This window comes from Macaca thibetana, chromosome 9 (genome assembly GCF_024542745.1).
Source record: "Macaca thibetana thibetana isolate TM-01 chromosome 9, ASM2454274v1, whole genome shotgun sequence".
NCBI classification, from domain to species: Eukaryota; Metazoa; Chordata; class Mammalia; order Primates; family Cercopithecidae; genus Macaca; species Macaca thibetana.
The window spans coordinates 60,942,480-60,956,187 of record NC_065586.1 but is presented as its reverse complement, the minus strand read 5'-3'; the positions used below and the strand labels follow the sequence as shown (position 1 = coordinate 60,956,187).

The 13,708-nt window shown below is 37.4% G+C and overlaps 3 protein-coding genes across 5 annotated transcripts in view; all 3 read right to left on the bottom strand.

Annotated features, from left to right (window-relative positions):
• ASCC1 (activating signal cointegrator 1 complex subunit 1) overlaps nucleotides 1-13,708 on the bottom strand; it is an 885,589-nt gene that overhangs the window by 401,966 nt on the left and 469,915 nt on the right. The window lies entirely within an intron of this gene.
• DNAJB12 (DnaJ heat shock protein family (Hsp40) member B12) overlaps nucleotides 1-13,708 on the bottom strand; it is a 395,419-nt gene that overhangs the window by 167,124 nt on the left and 214,587 nt on the right. The gene's annotated exons all lie outside the window — the stretch shown is intronic.
• The window catches only part of MICU1 (mitochondrial calcium uptake 1), a 263,220-nt gene that overhangs the window by 128,695 nt on the left and 120,817 nt on the right, over nucleotides 1-13,708 (bottom strand). For all 3 annotated transcript variants that reach the window (XM_050803628.1, XM_050803630.1, XM_050803629.1), the window contains exon 6: nucleotides 5,024-5,138. In XM_050803628.1, coding sequence (XP_050659585.1) covers nucleotides 5,024-5,138 — 115 coding nt within the window. The remainder of the gene's footprint in view (nucleotides 1-5,023; nucleotides 5,139-13,708) is intronic.

The following is a 13,708-nucleotide window of genomic DNA, read 5'->3' as shown; positions in this document are numbered from 1 at the left end:
ACACTTTGTGATCTGCTCTTGACTTCAGCATGGCAAGAGAAATAAGATATTATACAACCTCACTTGAATACTATTGTAATATCTCAAAAGGCTTGTATATTTGTGAGAAAGATGCATCATAATGAGGATGTGGCTTAATTTTCAGTAAATCAAATCTGGCTATTGTGAAAACACTTAATTCAATTTCTCCACTGATTCTCTGAAATCTAAAGAGATAATCCAAATGAGAATACAATGAATTATGCCAGATTTTCATTAGATCTGCCTCCAAACTTTAAAGCCCTGGGTACCAAACATTTTAGCTTTGATTTTTCTGGTAGGTTTTCAAAGATTAATAGTAAACAGTAAGGAAGTTGCTAAATGATAAACTATTGTATACATACCTACATATATATATATATATATATTATTTTATTTTATTTTATTTTATTTTTGAGACGGAGTCTTGCTTTGTTGCCCAGGCTGGGGTGCAATGTCGTGATCTCAGCTCACTGCCGGATCACTAACCTCTGCCTCCCAGGTTCAAGCGATTCCTGTTCCTCAGCTCCCAGATAGCTGGGATTACAGGCACTCACCATGATACCCAGGTAATTTTTGTATTTTTAATAGAGACAAGGTTTCACCATGTTGGCCAGGCTGGTCTCCAATTCCTGACCTCAAGTGATCTTCCCACCTCGGCCTCCCAAAGTGCTGGGATTACAAGCATGAGCCACTGTGCCCAATTATAAATGTTTTATTATTGCCTCCCCATCAAGCTATCTAGAATTGTTTTCATGTTATTAGCCCACAGGGTTAATAACTTTAGATCGGACATATATGAAGACAAAGAACACACAAAAATATTTCATAATTATCAATGGCCAAGGGCCAAATTCTAAGTTATATTACCATTACCTAGTGAATCTTAGCACTAGTAAGAATGATCCAAGTCAATAAATAATATTTAGCATTCCAAAGAAATTCTGGACCTGTAGTCCCAGCTACTCGGGGGGCTGAGGCAGGAAAATTGCTTAAACCTGGGAGGCGAAGGTTGCAGTAAGCTGAGATTGTGCCACTGCACTCCAGCCTGGGGGATAGAGCGATGATTCTAGACATCAGCTTTGAGGCAAAATTTATGAGTTGTTCCCCAAAAGCAATTTCAACAAAGGCAAAAATTTACAAGTGAGACCTAACTAAACGAAAGAGTCTCTGCATAGCAAAAGAAACCATCAACAAAGTAAACAGACAAACTACAGAATGGGGGAAAATATTCACAAACTATGCATCTGACAATGGTCTAATATCCAGAATCTATAAGGAGCTTAAATAACTCAACAAGCAAAAAAACTAATAACTCCATTAAAAGTGGGCAAAGGACATACATGAATAAATCCTTCTCAAAAGAAGACACATAGGCAGCCAACAAACATGAAAAAATGCTCAATATCACTAATCATCAGAGAAATGTAAATCAAAACTACAATGAGATGCCATCTCACACCAGTCAGAATGGCCATTATTATTATTATTATTGAGATGGAGTCTTGCACTGTCTCCCAGGCTGGAGTACAGTGGAGTGTAATCTCAGCTCACTGCAACCTCCATCTCCTGGGTTCAAGCGATTCTCCTGCCTTAGCCTCCTGAGTAGCTGGGATTACAGGCACCCGCCACCACACCTGGCTAATTTTTGTATTTTTTTTTCAGTAGAGATGGGGTTTCACCATTTTGGCCAGGCTGGTCTTGAACTCCCGACCTCAAGTGATCTGCCCACCTTGGCCTCCCAAAGTGCTGGGATTATAGGCGTGAGCTACCATGCCCGGCCCAGAACGGCTATTATTAAAAACACGAAAGATAAGAGATGCTGATGAGGTTCCAGAGAAAGGGAATCCTTATACACTGTTGGTGGGAATGTAGATTAGTTCAGCCACTGTGGACACCAGTTTGGCAATTTCTCGAAGAACTAAAAACAGAACTACCATTCGACTGAGCAATCCCATTACTGGATATATATCCAAAGGAAAATAAATCATTCTACCAAAAAGACACATGCACTTGTACGTTCATCACAGATTTATTCATAATAGCAAAGATCTGTTATAGGTCTCAACCTATAATAGGAATCAACCTAGGTGCCCATCAGTGGTGGACTGGATAGAGAAAATGTGGTACATAATACTATGGAATACTACATAGTCATGAACCAGAATGAAATAATGTCCTTTGCAGCAACATGGATGTAGCCAGAGGCCATTATCCTAAGTGAATTAACACAGAAACAGAAAACCAAATACCGCACACTCTCATTTATAAGTGGGAGCTAAACATTGGGTACATGTGGACAGAAAGATGGGAACGACTGACACTAGGGACTACTACAGAGGGTAGAGGGGGAGGGGGACAAGGGCTGAAAACCTACCTATTGGGTACTATGCTCACTATCTGGGAGATGAGATCATTCATACCCAAACCTCAGCATCACCCAGTATCATGTAACAAGCTTGCACATGTACTCTCTGAATCTAAAATAAAAGTTGAAATTACAAAAACAAAAAAGCAAAAAAAAAAAAAAAAAAAAAAAAAGTGATACAGAGTGTCTTAAAATCATACCCGATTCTATTTTCTTCATTCCTGACAAATATAGAAAGTAACTTACACAGTAAGTACTTTATTGTAAATCACTCACCACATTCAAACTAGGAATTGAGCACCATGAAGTAAATGTGCTGGGAATGGCAGAGCTACTTGGAGGGGTTTCTTGAACCCGAGGGTCATTGTGACTTTTTAAAAACATGCTTTTAAGTGGTTAAGGGAGCTACACGATGTACCAGGTACTCTGAAGGTTTTGTTCTGTGTTCCTTCTGATATTTGTAAAGATATGAAGGTAACAGGACTAAGCAGTGGATACAAGTTCAAAGCTTATTTCAGTTCAACAAATATTTGCTAGAACTACTTACAAGTACACATTATATACCAATGCAGGTCTCTTCATTTAATGCCGTAGTCTTTCTGCTACATCATGCCTATTTGCTGTATAATAAATTCTGTTCAAAGTCACAAAAATGTTTTAAAGATTCTCACCAATTTATTTTTTTAAAAAAGATAAGGTTTAAGGATCTTTAAAAATCAGACACAAAGTAACATGTTTTGACAGAATAAAAAAATAAAAACCAAAAAAAATAAAAATAAAAAAATAAAAACCAAGACTGATTTCCACTAAATAATAGGCACTAAACTATTAATAGCTACTTTATATTCATGATGTCATCATTCTCAAATAATTTGGGTTTGATATTATTATCCTCTTCATTTTACAGACAAAACAGAAGAACAAATCAATTGTCTTTCCCCAAATCACAAGCTAAGAAATGGTGGGGCTAGGATCTGAACTAGAGATGCTTTTGGAGATCTTTTTTTTTTTTTTGAGACGGAGTCTCGCTCTGTCTCCCAGGCTGGAGTGCGGTGGCGCGATCTCCACTCACTGCAAGCTCCGCCTCCCGGGTTCACGCCATTCTCCTGCCTCAGCCTCCCGTGCGGCTGGGACTACAAGCGCCCGCCACCGCGCCCGGCTAATTTTAGTAGAGACGGGGTTTCACCGTGTTAGTCAGGATGGTCTCGATCTCCTGACCTCGTGATCCGCCCATCTCGGCCTCCCAAAGTGCTGGGATTACAGGCGTGAGCCACCGCGCCCGGCCTTAGAGATGCTTTTGAAAGCACATTATGATCTTAAGTTGTATGTTGCTGGAGTTATTTTGGATTTTCATAACAAATCAGTGTGTGTTTTCATTGCCAGGGTACTGCTCCACCATATGAATTTATTCAGACATTTTGGTGCCCCAAAGTCAGCTGTGGCAAGGCATATATATATATACACACACACACATACACACACACTTGTCAATCCTTGCACAGAGGAGTAAGAACGAAAGTGGTCACAGTCATGGCAGGACATGTATATGCCACTTATTAAAAACTATCTTTTAGTAGCTTTATGTTTACAGATGGCTGGCTTGGAGAACGTGAAAAAGAGATGGTTATTTTTGTTTGATATGTCCCAGATCAAAAAAAAAAAAAAAAATTGAAAATCACTTCTTTCAAACATACAAATCTGAACTCTGGTTCACCTTAGGTAGATTTTAATAGACTACACATGGAGAGCTATGAACACAACAGTTTGTTTAGTTTTTCCAAATGGTTAAAAAAAGTCACACCAAAAAGAAATAAAATTAAAAATCACTTAGAGTAGCATACTAATCAACAAAGCTATTGATGGTTTTAAAAAATCAGGAACTCCTCAGTTCTCTAAGTGAGTCAAAATTGAGTTTTGTGTCTTTAGAAGTATTCCTCCAAGGTTAAAAAACGAATATTCAACTCAATTAGATCAACCAAGCCAATTTTCTTTTTTAGTAGAGGAAACGATTGATTAAAATATGTTTTATTGGAGAAGCAGTAAGTTAAGGAAGGATATAGTAGTAGGCAATACATGACTCACCTTGACAGAATACAGAGTTACACACAATTAAAGGTAGATGTCACTTCTTAGTTTTTTTGCTGCTGTTGTTTTTGAGACAGGGTCTCACTCTGTCACCCAGGCTGGAGTGTGGTGGCATGATCTCAGCTCACTGCAACCTCTGCCTCCCAGGCTCAGGTTATCCTCCCACCTCAGCTTCCTGAGTAGCTAGGACTACAGGTATGCTTTTGTAGAGATGGGGTTTCACCATGTTGCCCAGGCTGGTCTTGAACTTCTGAGTTCAAGTGATCTGCCCACCTTGGCCTCCCAAAGTTCTGGAATTACAAGTGTGAGCCACTGTGCCCAGTCATTTTGTTTTGTTTTGTTTTTAACTTTGATACTTTCATTTTTTTCTTTTTTCTGACTCTCTCAGGTGGTTCTATACACAAGTTATAGTAAATTAAAAACAAATGAAATTTTATGTAACTTATAATTCATTAACTCTACCAATATGTCCTGTTTTATAAACATATAAACAATTATGTTTATAGTCCTGTATCCGCTCTCCAAATGGAAAAAGAAAACATTTATACTTACTGGAAAGAACAGTTGTAAGGAAAATGTAGTCTGAAAAGGATATGAGCCCACATTCTCCAAGGGTGTAAAATATACTGCCTTCATCAGCAAATTTTTCTCGTTCCTGGGAAATTTTCTATAAAATGTATGGGTTCCAACAAAAGACAAAAATATATAAGTGAATTAGAATATAAATAGTGAGAGATGAATCACCATTTATCTGACAGTTTTATGCTATTTACCATAAGCATTTCTCTGATGGCCATTCAAAATCAATGGATCCTTTACAGTTTTCAAGATGATGAAAATTTCAAGACAAAAATTATGTTTTCATTTTAACATTGGTTCAATATGAACATTAGAAAATAATTTCAACGTTAGAAGCCTCTGCCATTGCACATATACAGGCCCACTTCAGAACAGGTTTTGTTTCTTAGTTTGAAAAACAATCCACCTTCTTCTACAGAGGTATAAGTGGAGTAAACAAATAAACAAACAAACACATGAAAAAACTAAAAGGAAATCAGTTTTGTCCAAGAAAAACTAGACTGACAGTGATAAGAAAGAAGTGAGCAACTATTTCCAAGGCCTATACAAATGCTCAGAAAACCAATTTCTGAAGTACGAATTTTACTTTATAACCCCAAGAATCTTAGCTTCAGAATACACAACAGGATGCAGAGTGAACAGCGTCTCTGAAATACAATGCCAGATCAGTTGTGCACACTTTCGGCACAATTTAATCATACCTACTGTTACTTTAATGGAGGCTCCTAAATTTCAGCTATTTGATGAAACTGTCTTCTACAACTTGGTTTTTACTCTAAATATATATTTCTTTTCTTTATAAATCTCACAAAGAAAGTTAGTTCTCAGCCGTGGTAACTGTCTGCCTGGCAAGTGGTCTCTTCCTGGGTGTTTAAACAAACTTACTCTGTTTTCTGAATTCTTAGCCAAAGCATAAACTTAGTTGTGACATTGAATATATTTTCAAAAACTGAAAAGGATCCACCAAAAAGTTAGACTTGAAACTAATTTCCACAAGTTCTAGACCACCAAAAATATTTAAGGAATTATTCTGAGTATAAAAAAATAGATTAAAAAAACCCAAACCAATAAAGCACAATCAAAGTAATAATGTCATGCAAGCATAAAGTAAGAGGCAGCATTGCAGGCATAACTTCAAGAGGAGTATCATGAAAACTAAACCAACAAGCACCATCACACCAGCATCCAGTTACACAACTATCCAATGGGTTACCTCTGTCTAGTGGAGATCCCATCATAAACCACAAAGGAAAGAAAACTGGTTAACCAACTGAAAATGCAAGTACCACACGAATCATCATGAAGTCAGTTTGCAGGATCTTCTCAATAAACGCATTCAAAATAGCCTCTACTAGATTTACTTGTTCATAAGAAACAGTAGCTATGGACAGGGTAAAGTCCATAGGTGAACACCAATAACCCAGTACTAGGTTTTGATGGCGCTTCTACTTAGGAGAACTTTGCTGACTTCTTTTGCGGCTGACAGAAGGCATAGTCCTGCTTGATAGCATTTAGAGATTACTTCTTTCGGTTGACAACAAAAATGAACATAGTCCAGTATGTTCTTATTAAGGTCAGATCTCATACCACACTTGATCTTCTACCAAGAGACTGAACAGAAATTTCAGACAAAAAAAAGCTACTGGATGAGAACTAGAACAGCAAAGTCTTCCACCAGGAAGTTAATATTTAAATTTCTCAAAATAAAAGAAAAAAATAGTCGCACTTTTTACATTACCCAAGGTACTGCAAAGGTAAAATATGTGAACAGGAAAAAATACACGAAATGAGAATAGGTCCCCAAAGGCTGACCATTACCAGCCATAACAATATATGTGTATAGAAGCTAATACTTAATAATAATGATGTAATAAGCTTATGGGGAAATTGCTATAATTAAAATAAATAACAAAGTGGAAGCCACAGGTTGAGAAACAGACAAAAGTCTAAGGATAGAGTGAAATGAGGAAGCTAAGCCAAAGAAGCATACCTAACATTACTTTTCTAACAATCATCTGGGCCATGCTGATGCTGAGAAGGTAACACAAGGACAAATCTAATTTTGTTGGTAACAAAATTTAAGTTTGATATAACTTCAAACCCACAGAAAGGCTGAAGATTAGTATGAAGTACTATTATATATTTTTTACCAATTCACCAACAGTTTACATATTACACAATTTGCCTTGTATTTTTTCAGTGTGCCACTTTGAAAGTAAATTGAAGACATCATGTCCCTTTATACTTAAGTACCTCAGCATAGATTTTCTAGGAACAAAGACATTCTCTAATGTTCACAATCCCAAACGTTGAAATCCCCAAAGATCAAAATTTCTAAAGCCTAAAATCACCAAAATGTAATTCTGATACATAATTTATAGCACAGTATACATTTAATAAAACCAGGAAATTTAGTATTGATACACATACTATTATCTAATTCAGTCCTTTTTTTTTTTTAGATGGAGTCTCGCTCTGTCACCCAGGCTGGAGTGCAGTGGCGCGATCTCAGCTCACTGCAACCACTGCCTCCTGGGTTCAAGCCTCAGCCTCCCGAGTAGCTGGGATTACAGACACACGCTACCACGCCCGTCTAATTTTTGTATTTTTAGTAGAGATGGGTTTTGCCATGTTGGCCAGGCTGGTCATGAACTCCTGGCCTCAGGTAATCCACCCACCTTGGCCTCTCAAAGTACTGGGATTACAGATGTAAGCCACTGTGCCTGGCCAAATCCAGTCCATTTTCGAATTTAGCAAACTGTCCCAATAATTTCCTTTACAGCTACTTTCACCCTGATCAAGGATGTAATCCACAATCATAAACTCCGTTTAGTTATTATGTTTTTTCATCTCCATTATTAGGGAACAGCCTTTCTTTGTCCTTCTTTATTTTTTCCTGTAGAGGTTTATTGGTTCTGATTGTGATAAATTCACCATTTTAACCATTTAACCACACAGTACGTGGGCCTTTTAGGTTTGGCTTCTTTCACTGAACATAATGATTTTTAGGTTCACCATGTTGTAGCATGAATCAACATTTAATTCGTTTTCATTGCCAAATAATATTCCACTATATGGGGTGCTGATCATAATCGCCCCAAAATACACACTGAACACCATAATCCCAAATGTTGAAATCCCCAAAGATCAAAATCCCTAAAGTCTAAAATCCTAATTTTAGAAAAAATAAAAATTCTTTAAAAATATTTGCTTACATTTTTAAAGGGGATTTGAGAAACATAAAAATGTGACAGACTTTGAGCAGAAGAACCATGTTCATAAAGAAATGGCTCAAAGGGGAAATGTATAAATATAGTTAGTAATTGTATGTGCCCCAGCTTTATAACTGCAGTCATCTGAAATACCCTGAGAACAAACCTAAGTCTTTTGATGAGATCAGTTAAAAACCACAATGAGTCATCATTGCATACACAGTTGCCCAAAGAGCTGAGATCTTGAGAAATTTTATCTTTCACAAATGCAGAGGTAAAAAAAGGTCATTTCTTCATTTATTGAGGAAGTTTCAACGTTTTTACATAAACGCACAATGCTTACACACAATCAATCCTGTGATAATACACTTTCCTGAAGTCGAATTTCTGATATCCAAAGCAGCAGGAGAAAAGTCTGCCCCAGCTCTCACAGAGACCCATTTGTTGTCACCAGACCCCTAGCTGATTGGATGGTGCCCACCAACATTGAGGGCAGTATTGTCCCCATCTAAATCCAATCAGATTCACACACTAATCTCCTCACCCTAACAGAAACACCCAAAATAATGCTTTACCAAGTTTCTAGGTATTCCTTAATCTAGTCAAGTTGACATTTAAAATTACTGATACCTAAAATTAAGTCCACAAGTTAACCCCTTGTCAATCTGGCATCCATACACAGCTCCTTTGTTTTTTTCTTTTCTTTTCTTCTTTTTTTTTTTTTTTTTGAGACAGAGTCTTTTTCTGTCACCAGGCTGGAATACAGTGGCACAATCTCTGCTCACTGCAATCTCTGCCTCCCGGGTTCAAGTGATTCCCCTGCCTCAGCCTCCCAAGTAGCTGGGATTACAGGTGCCTGCCACCATGTCTGGCTGATTTTTTGTATTTTAGTAGAGATGGGGTTTCACCATATTGGCCAGGATAGTCTCGATCTCCTGAACTTGTGATCTGCCCACTTTGGCCTCCCAAAGTGCTGGGATTACAGGCGTGAGCCACCACACCCAGCCCCCATACACAGATCCTTAAGCCATACTTAACTCCCAAATAAAGATAACAAAGTAACAAGGAATTTTGATCTTTTGGGATTGTGTCTTTTGAGATTATGATCCAAACCCCATTGTATGTATATACCACAGTTTGTTTATCTATTCATATGCTCAAAGACATTTAGGTTATTTCCACCTTTTGGTTATTCATGTACGAGTATCTGAGTACCTGTTGTCAATTCTTTTGGTATGTACTAAGGACAGGAATTGCTGGGTCATATGGCTGCTCTATATTTTTGGTGTTCGTTTTGTTTTGTTTTGAGACAGTGTCTCACTCGGACACCCAGGCTGGAGTGCAGTGATATGATCTTGGATCACTGCAGCCTTGCCCTCTGGAGCTCAGCTCAGATGATCCTCCCATCTCAGCCTCCCCAGTAGCTAGGACTACAGGTACGTGTCACCATGCTCGGTCAATTTTTGTTATTTTTTGTAGAGATGGGGTTTTGTCATGTTGCCCAGGCTCATCTTGAACTCCTGGAGTTAAGCGATATGCGTGCCTCAGTCTCCCAGAGTGCTGGGGTTACAGGCATGCGCCAACACGCTCAGCTGGTTGTTTTTTGTTTAAGACAGGAGGAGGTTGCTCTGTCGCACAGGATGAGATGTAGTGGCACAATCACAGATCAGGGCTGCATCCTTGACCTACTGGGCTCTAAGCAATCCTTCCACCTCAGCCTTCCAAAGTACTGGAACTACAGCACCATTTACATTCCCATAAGCAATGTAAGAGGATTCCACATTCTCCACATCCTCACCAGTACTTCCTCCTTTTCTTCTTTTGTTAAAAATTATAGCCATCCTCACGGATATGACATGGTATCTCATTGTGATTTTTATTTACATTCGCCTAATACCTAATGATGTTCAGCATCTTTTCATGTGCTTGTCGACCATTTGTATATCTTCTTTGGAGAAATGTCTATCCAAATCCTTTGCTCATTTTTGAATTTGTTATTTCTCATTTGGTTGTTGAGTTCTAATCTAAGTTCTTTACATATTCTGGATACTAGATCCTTATCATATATATATTTGCAAATATTTTCTCCTATTCTGTGTGTTGCCTCTTCACTCTTGATAATGTCCTATGATGCAGAAAAGTTTTAAATATTGGTGAAGTCCAGTTTATTTTATTATTTGTGCTTTTGATGCTATATTTAATATTTCATTACCAATCCAAGGTCACGAAGATTTACCCCTAGTTTTCTACTGAGGGTTATAGCATTTGCTTTTTTTTTTTTTTTTTTTTTTTTTTTTTTTTTTTAGGTTATTGATCCATTTTGAGTTAAATTTTGTATATAATGTGAAGTACGGGGTTCACCTTCATTCTTTTGTATGTGAGTATCTAGTGGACCTCATACCATTTGTTGAAATGGTATGACCTTTTACCACTGTCTTGACATGCTTGTTGAAAATCAATTAACCACAGATGTGTGGGTTTATTTCTAGACTCTCAATTTTCTTCCACTGTCTGTGTTTATGCCAGTACCAAATCGTTTACATTTTTGTAATTTTAAAAAAATTGCAGTAAAATGCATACAACAAAATCTGCCACTATAAACATTTTAAAGCATAAGTCTCTTCAGCTCTGTGCATTTTTTTCATTCTTTTTCCTCTCTGCCTCAGACTAGATAATATCAATTGACCTATATCGTCAAGTTCACTAATTCTTTCTTCAGCCTGCTCAAGTTAGATGGTTGAATCCCTCTAGTCAATTTTTCGACTCAGCTCTTGTACTTTTCAGTTCCAGAACTTCTATTTGGTACCTTTTAAATAATTTATATGTATCTATTGAAATTTTCTGTTAGTTCATACATCATCCTCCTCTTAGCTACTTAACTACACTTTAGGCAGTTGATCTAAAGTCTTTGAGTAGTACATATAATGTCTGTGCCTCCTCAAGGATACTTCCTATTTTATTTTTTCTGTGATTGGGCTGTAATTGATTGTTTCTATGTATGCATAATTTCTTGCTTAAATTGGACATTTTGTATATTATAATGTGGTAACTCTCGAAATCGCATTCTTCCCCTTCCTCGGGGTTTGTTGTTGCTACTTGCTGGGGGTTATATTTGTTTGTTTAGTGACTTTATTAAACTCTTCTTGTAAAGATTATATTCTTTGTCACATGTTGTCACTCAAGTCTGTTCACCTTAGTGAGTAACTAGTGATTTGACAGGTTTCCTTAAATGCCTGGAGCCAAAGGGGGAAAAATACTCTCTGGATCTTTTCAGATTGGCTCTGCATTGGGCATTTCTTCAATGCTTACTTAGCAAGACCATTTACAACTCTCTCTTAACCTTAAGATTCCTGCTTGCATGGGGCTTAAATGTCAGCCAGACATGAAAGCTCAGGATCTTTTAAGGTTTCTTCTGAGCATTCATTCATCCCTAAGCCTTCTAGACTCCCCTGTACATGGTGAAGCATTTCAAATCACTTGTTCTCCCATGTATCTCCTTACAAAGACTCTTCCTTCCCAGGCTAATTGGTTTGTCTGCTGCTTATCCCAGGCTGCTACAGTGAGTATTATTTACCTTTAAATTTTTTTGACAATTGCTGCCCCAACCCCCTAAAAGCTCTGAAGCAGGTGAAACAAGGGCAAGCCTCAAAGCTGATTCCTTAGGGAGCCACCAGACAGGTTGATGCCCATATCCAGAGTCATCCAAGAACATGATCCACATTGCTCATTCTGACACCAGCAAGTTCTGTCAGGAACAAGGGCCGCCATCCTTATGGCTGCCACTGCACTGGGGAGTTGGGGTGGTCACCAGGTAAGCTAAAATACAATGTTTTCTGAACAAATTTTAGCAGCTTCTTTCTTTTAAAGCATTCTCCTGGTTGTTTTAAGTCTTTGATTAGATTTTACAGATCTGAACAAGTTAACTGACAGTTTTTGGCAGCTTAATTTTTGGTTTAATGGAGGGATGTAGTTTTGGAGTTCCCTGCTCTGTCATTTTTTTATCTCTTTGTACTTCTTAACCTTGACAGTCTTAAAGGGCACAGGTGAGTTATACTGTAGAATATCCCTCATTCTGAATTAGGCTGATGTTTCTTCGTGATTAGATTCATATCTATCTATCACAAACTATGAATTCATGTTGATAACTATAATTCCTTTCTAGGATACAATTTAGTCTTATCCCTCATGCACTTGTTACTACCTTCTCCAAAAATGAGAAACCTGGTTCCCATTATCATCAATATATTTACTCAAGCTTAGAATACACAAACAGTAGTTTCACAACTGCTAATCCCATCTCTGTAGAAAACAAACATATCCATATCATCTAGAGTTCAACATTTGTTACTTTTAAGGAAAATCTACATATGTTGAAATGCAAAAATCTAATGTATAATACACATTTTTATCAAGATATAGAACATTTCCATCACTTCTGAAAGTTCTTTTATGCCCCTCCATAATAAATTCCTACCATTTCACCATAGATGAGTTTTGCCTGTTCTAGAACTTGATATAAATTTTATCACTAGTATATAGTTTGGTGTCCTGCTCCTTTGGCTCAGCATAATGTGGGGAAGATTTATCAACGCTGTAATCATCAGTAGTTCATTTTTATTGCTGAGTAGTATTTTATTCTGATCATTACAAAATTAAAGTATATAATAAATGTAAAAGCATTCCTGTTTCTCTACATCCTCTCCAGCATCTGTTGTTTCCTAACGTTTTAATGATCGCCATTCTAACTGGCATGAGATGGTGTCTCATTGTGATTTTGATTTGCATTTCTCTAATGACCAATGATGATGAGGTTTTTTCATGTTTCTTGGCCGCAGAAATGTCTTCTTTTGAGAAGTGCCTGTTCATATCCTTCACCCACTTTTTGATGGGGTTGTTTTTTTCTTGTAAATTTATTTAAGTTCCTTCTAGATTCTGGCTATTAGCCCTTTGTCAGATGGGTAGATTGCAAACATTTTCTCCCATTCTGTAGGTTGCCTGTTCACTCTGATGATAGTTTCTTTTGCTGTGCAGAAGCTCTTTAGTTTAATTGGATCTTATTTGTCAATTTTGGCTTTTGTTGCCATTGCTTCTGGTGTTTTAGTCACAAAGTCTTTGCCCACGCCTATGTCCTGAATGGTATTGCCTAGGTTTCCTTCTAGGGTTTTCATGTTTTTAGGTCTTATATTTAAGTCTTAAATCCATCTCGAGTTAATTTTTGTATAAGGTGTAAGGAAGGGGTCCAATTTCAGTTTTCTCCATATGGCTAGCCAGTTTTCCCAACACTATTTATTAGTTAGGGAATCCTTTCCCCATTGCTTGTTGTTGTCAGGTTTTGCAAAGATCAGATGGTTGTAGATGTGTGGTGTTATTTCTGAGGTCTCTGTTCTGTTCCACTGGTCTATATGTCATTTTGTGATGTGCGGTTTCTAATTCTTTAGTAAAAAAT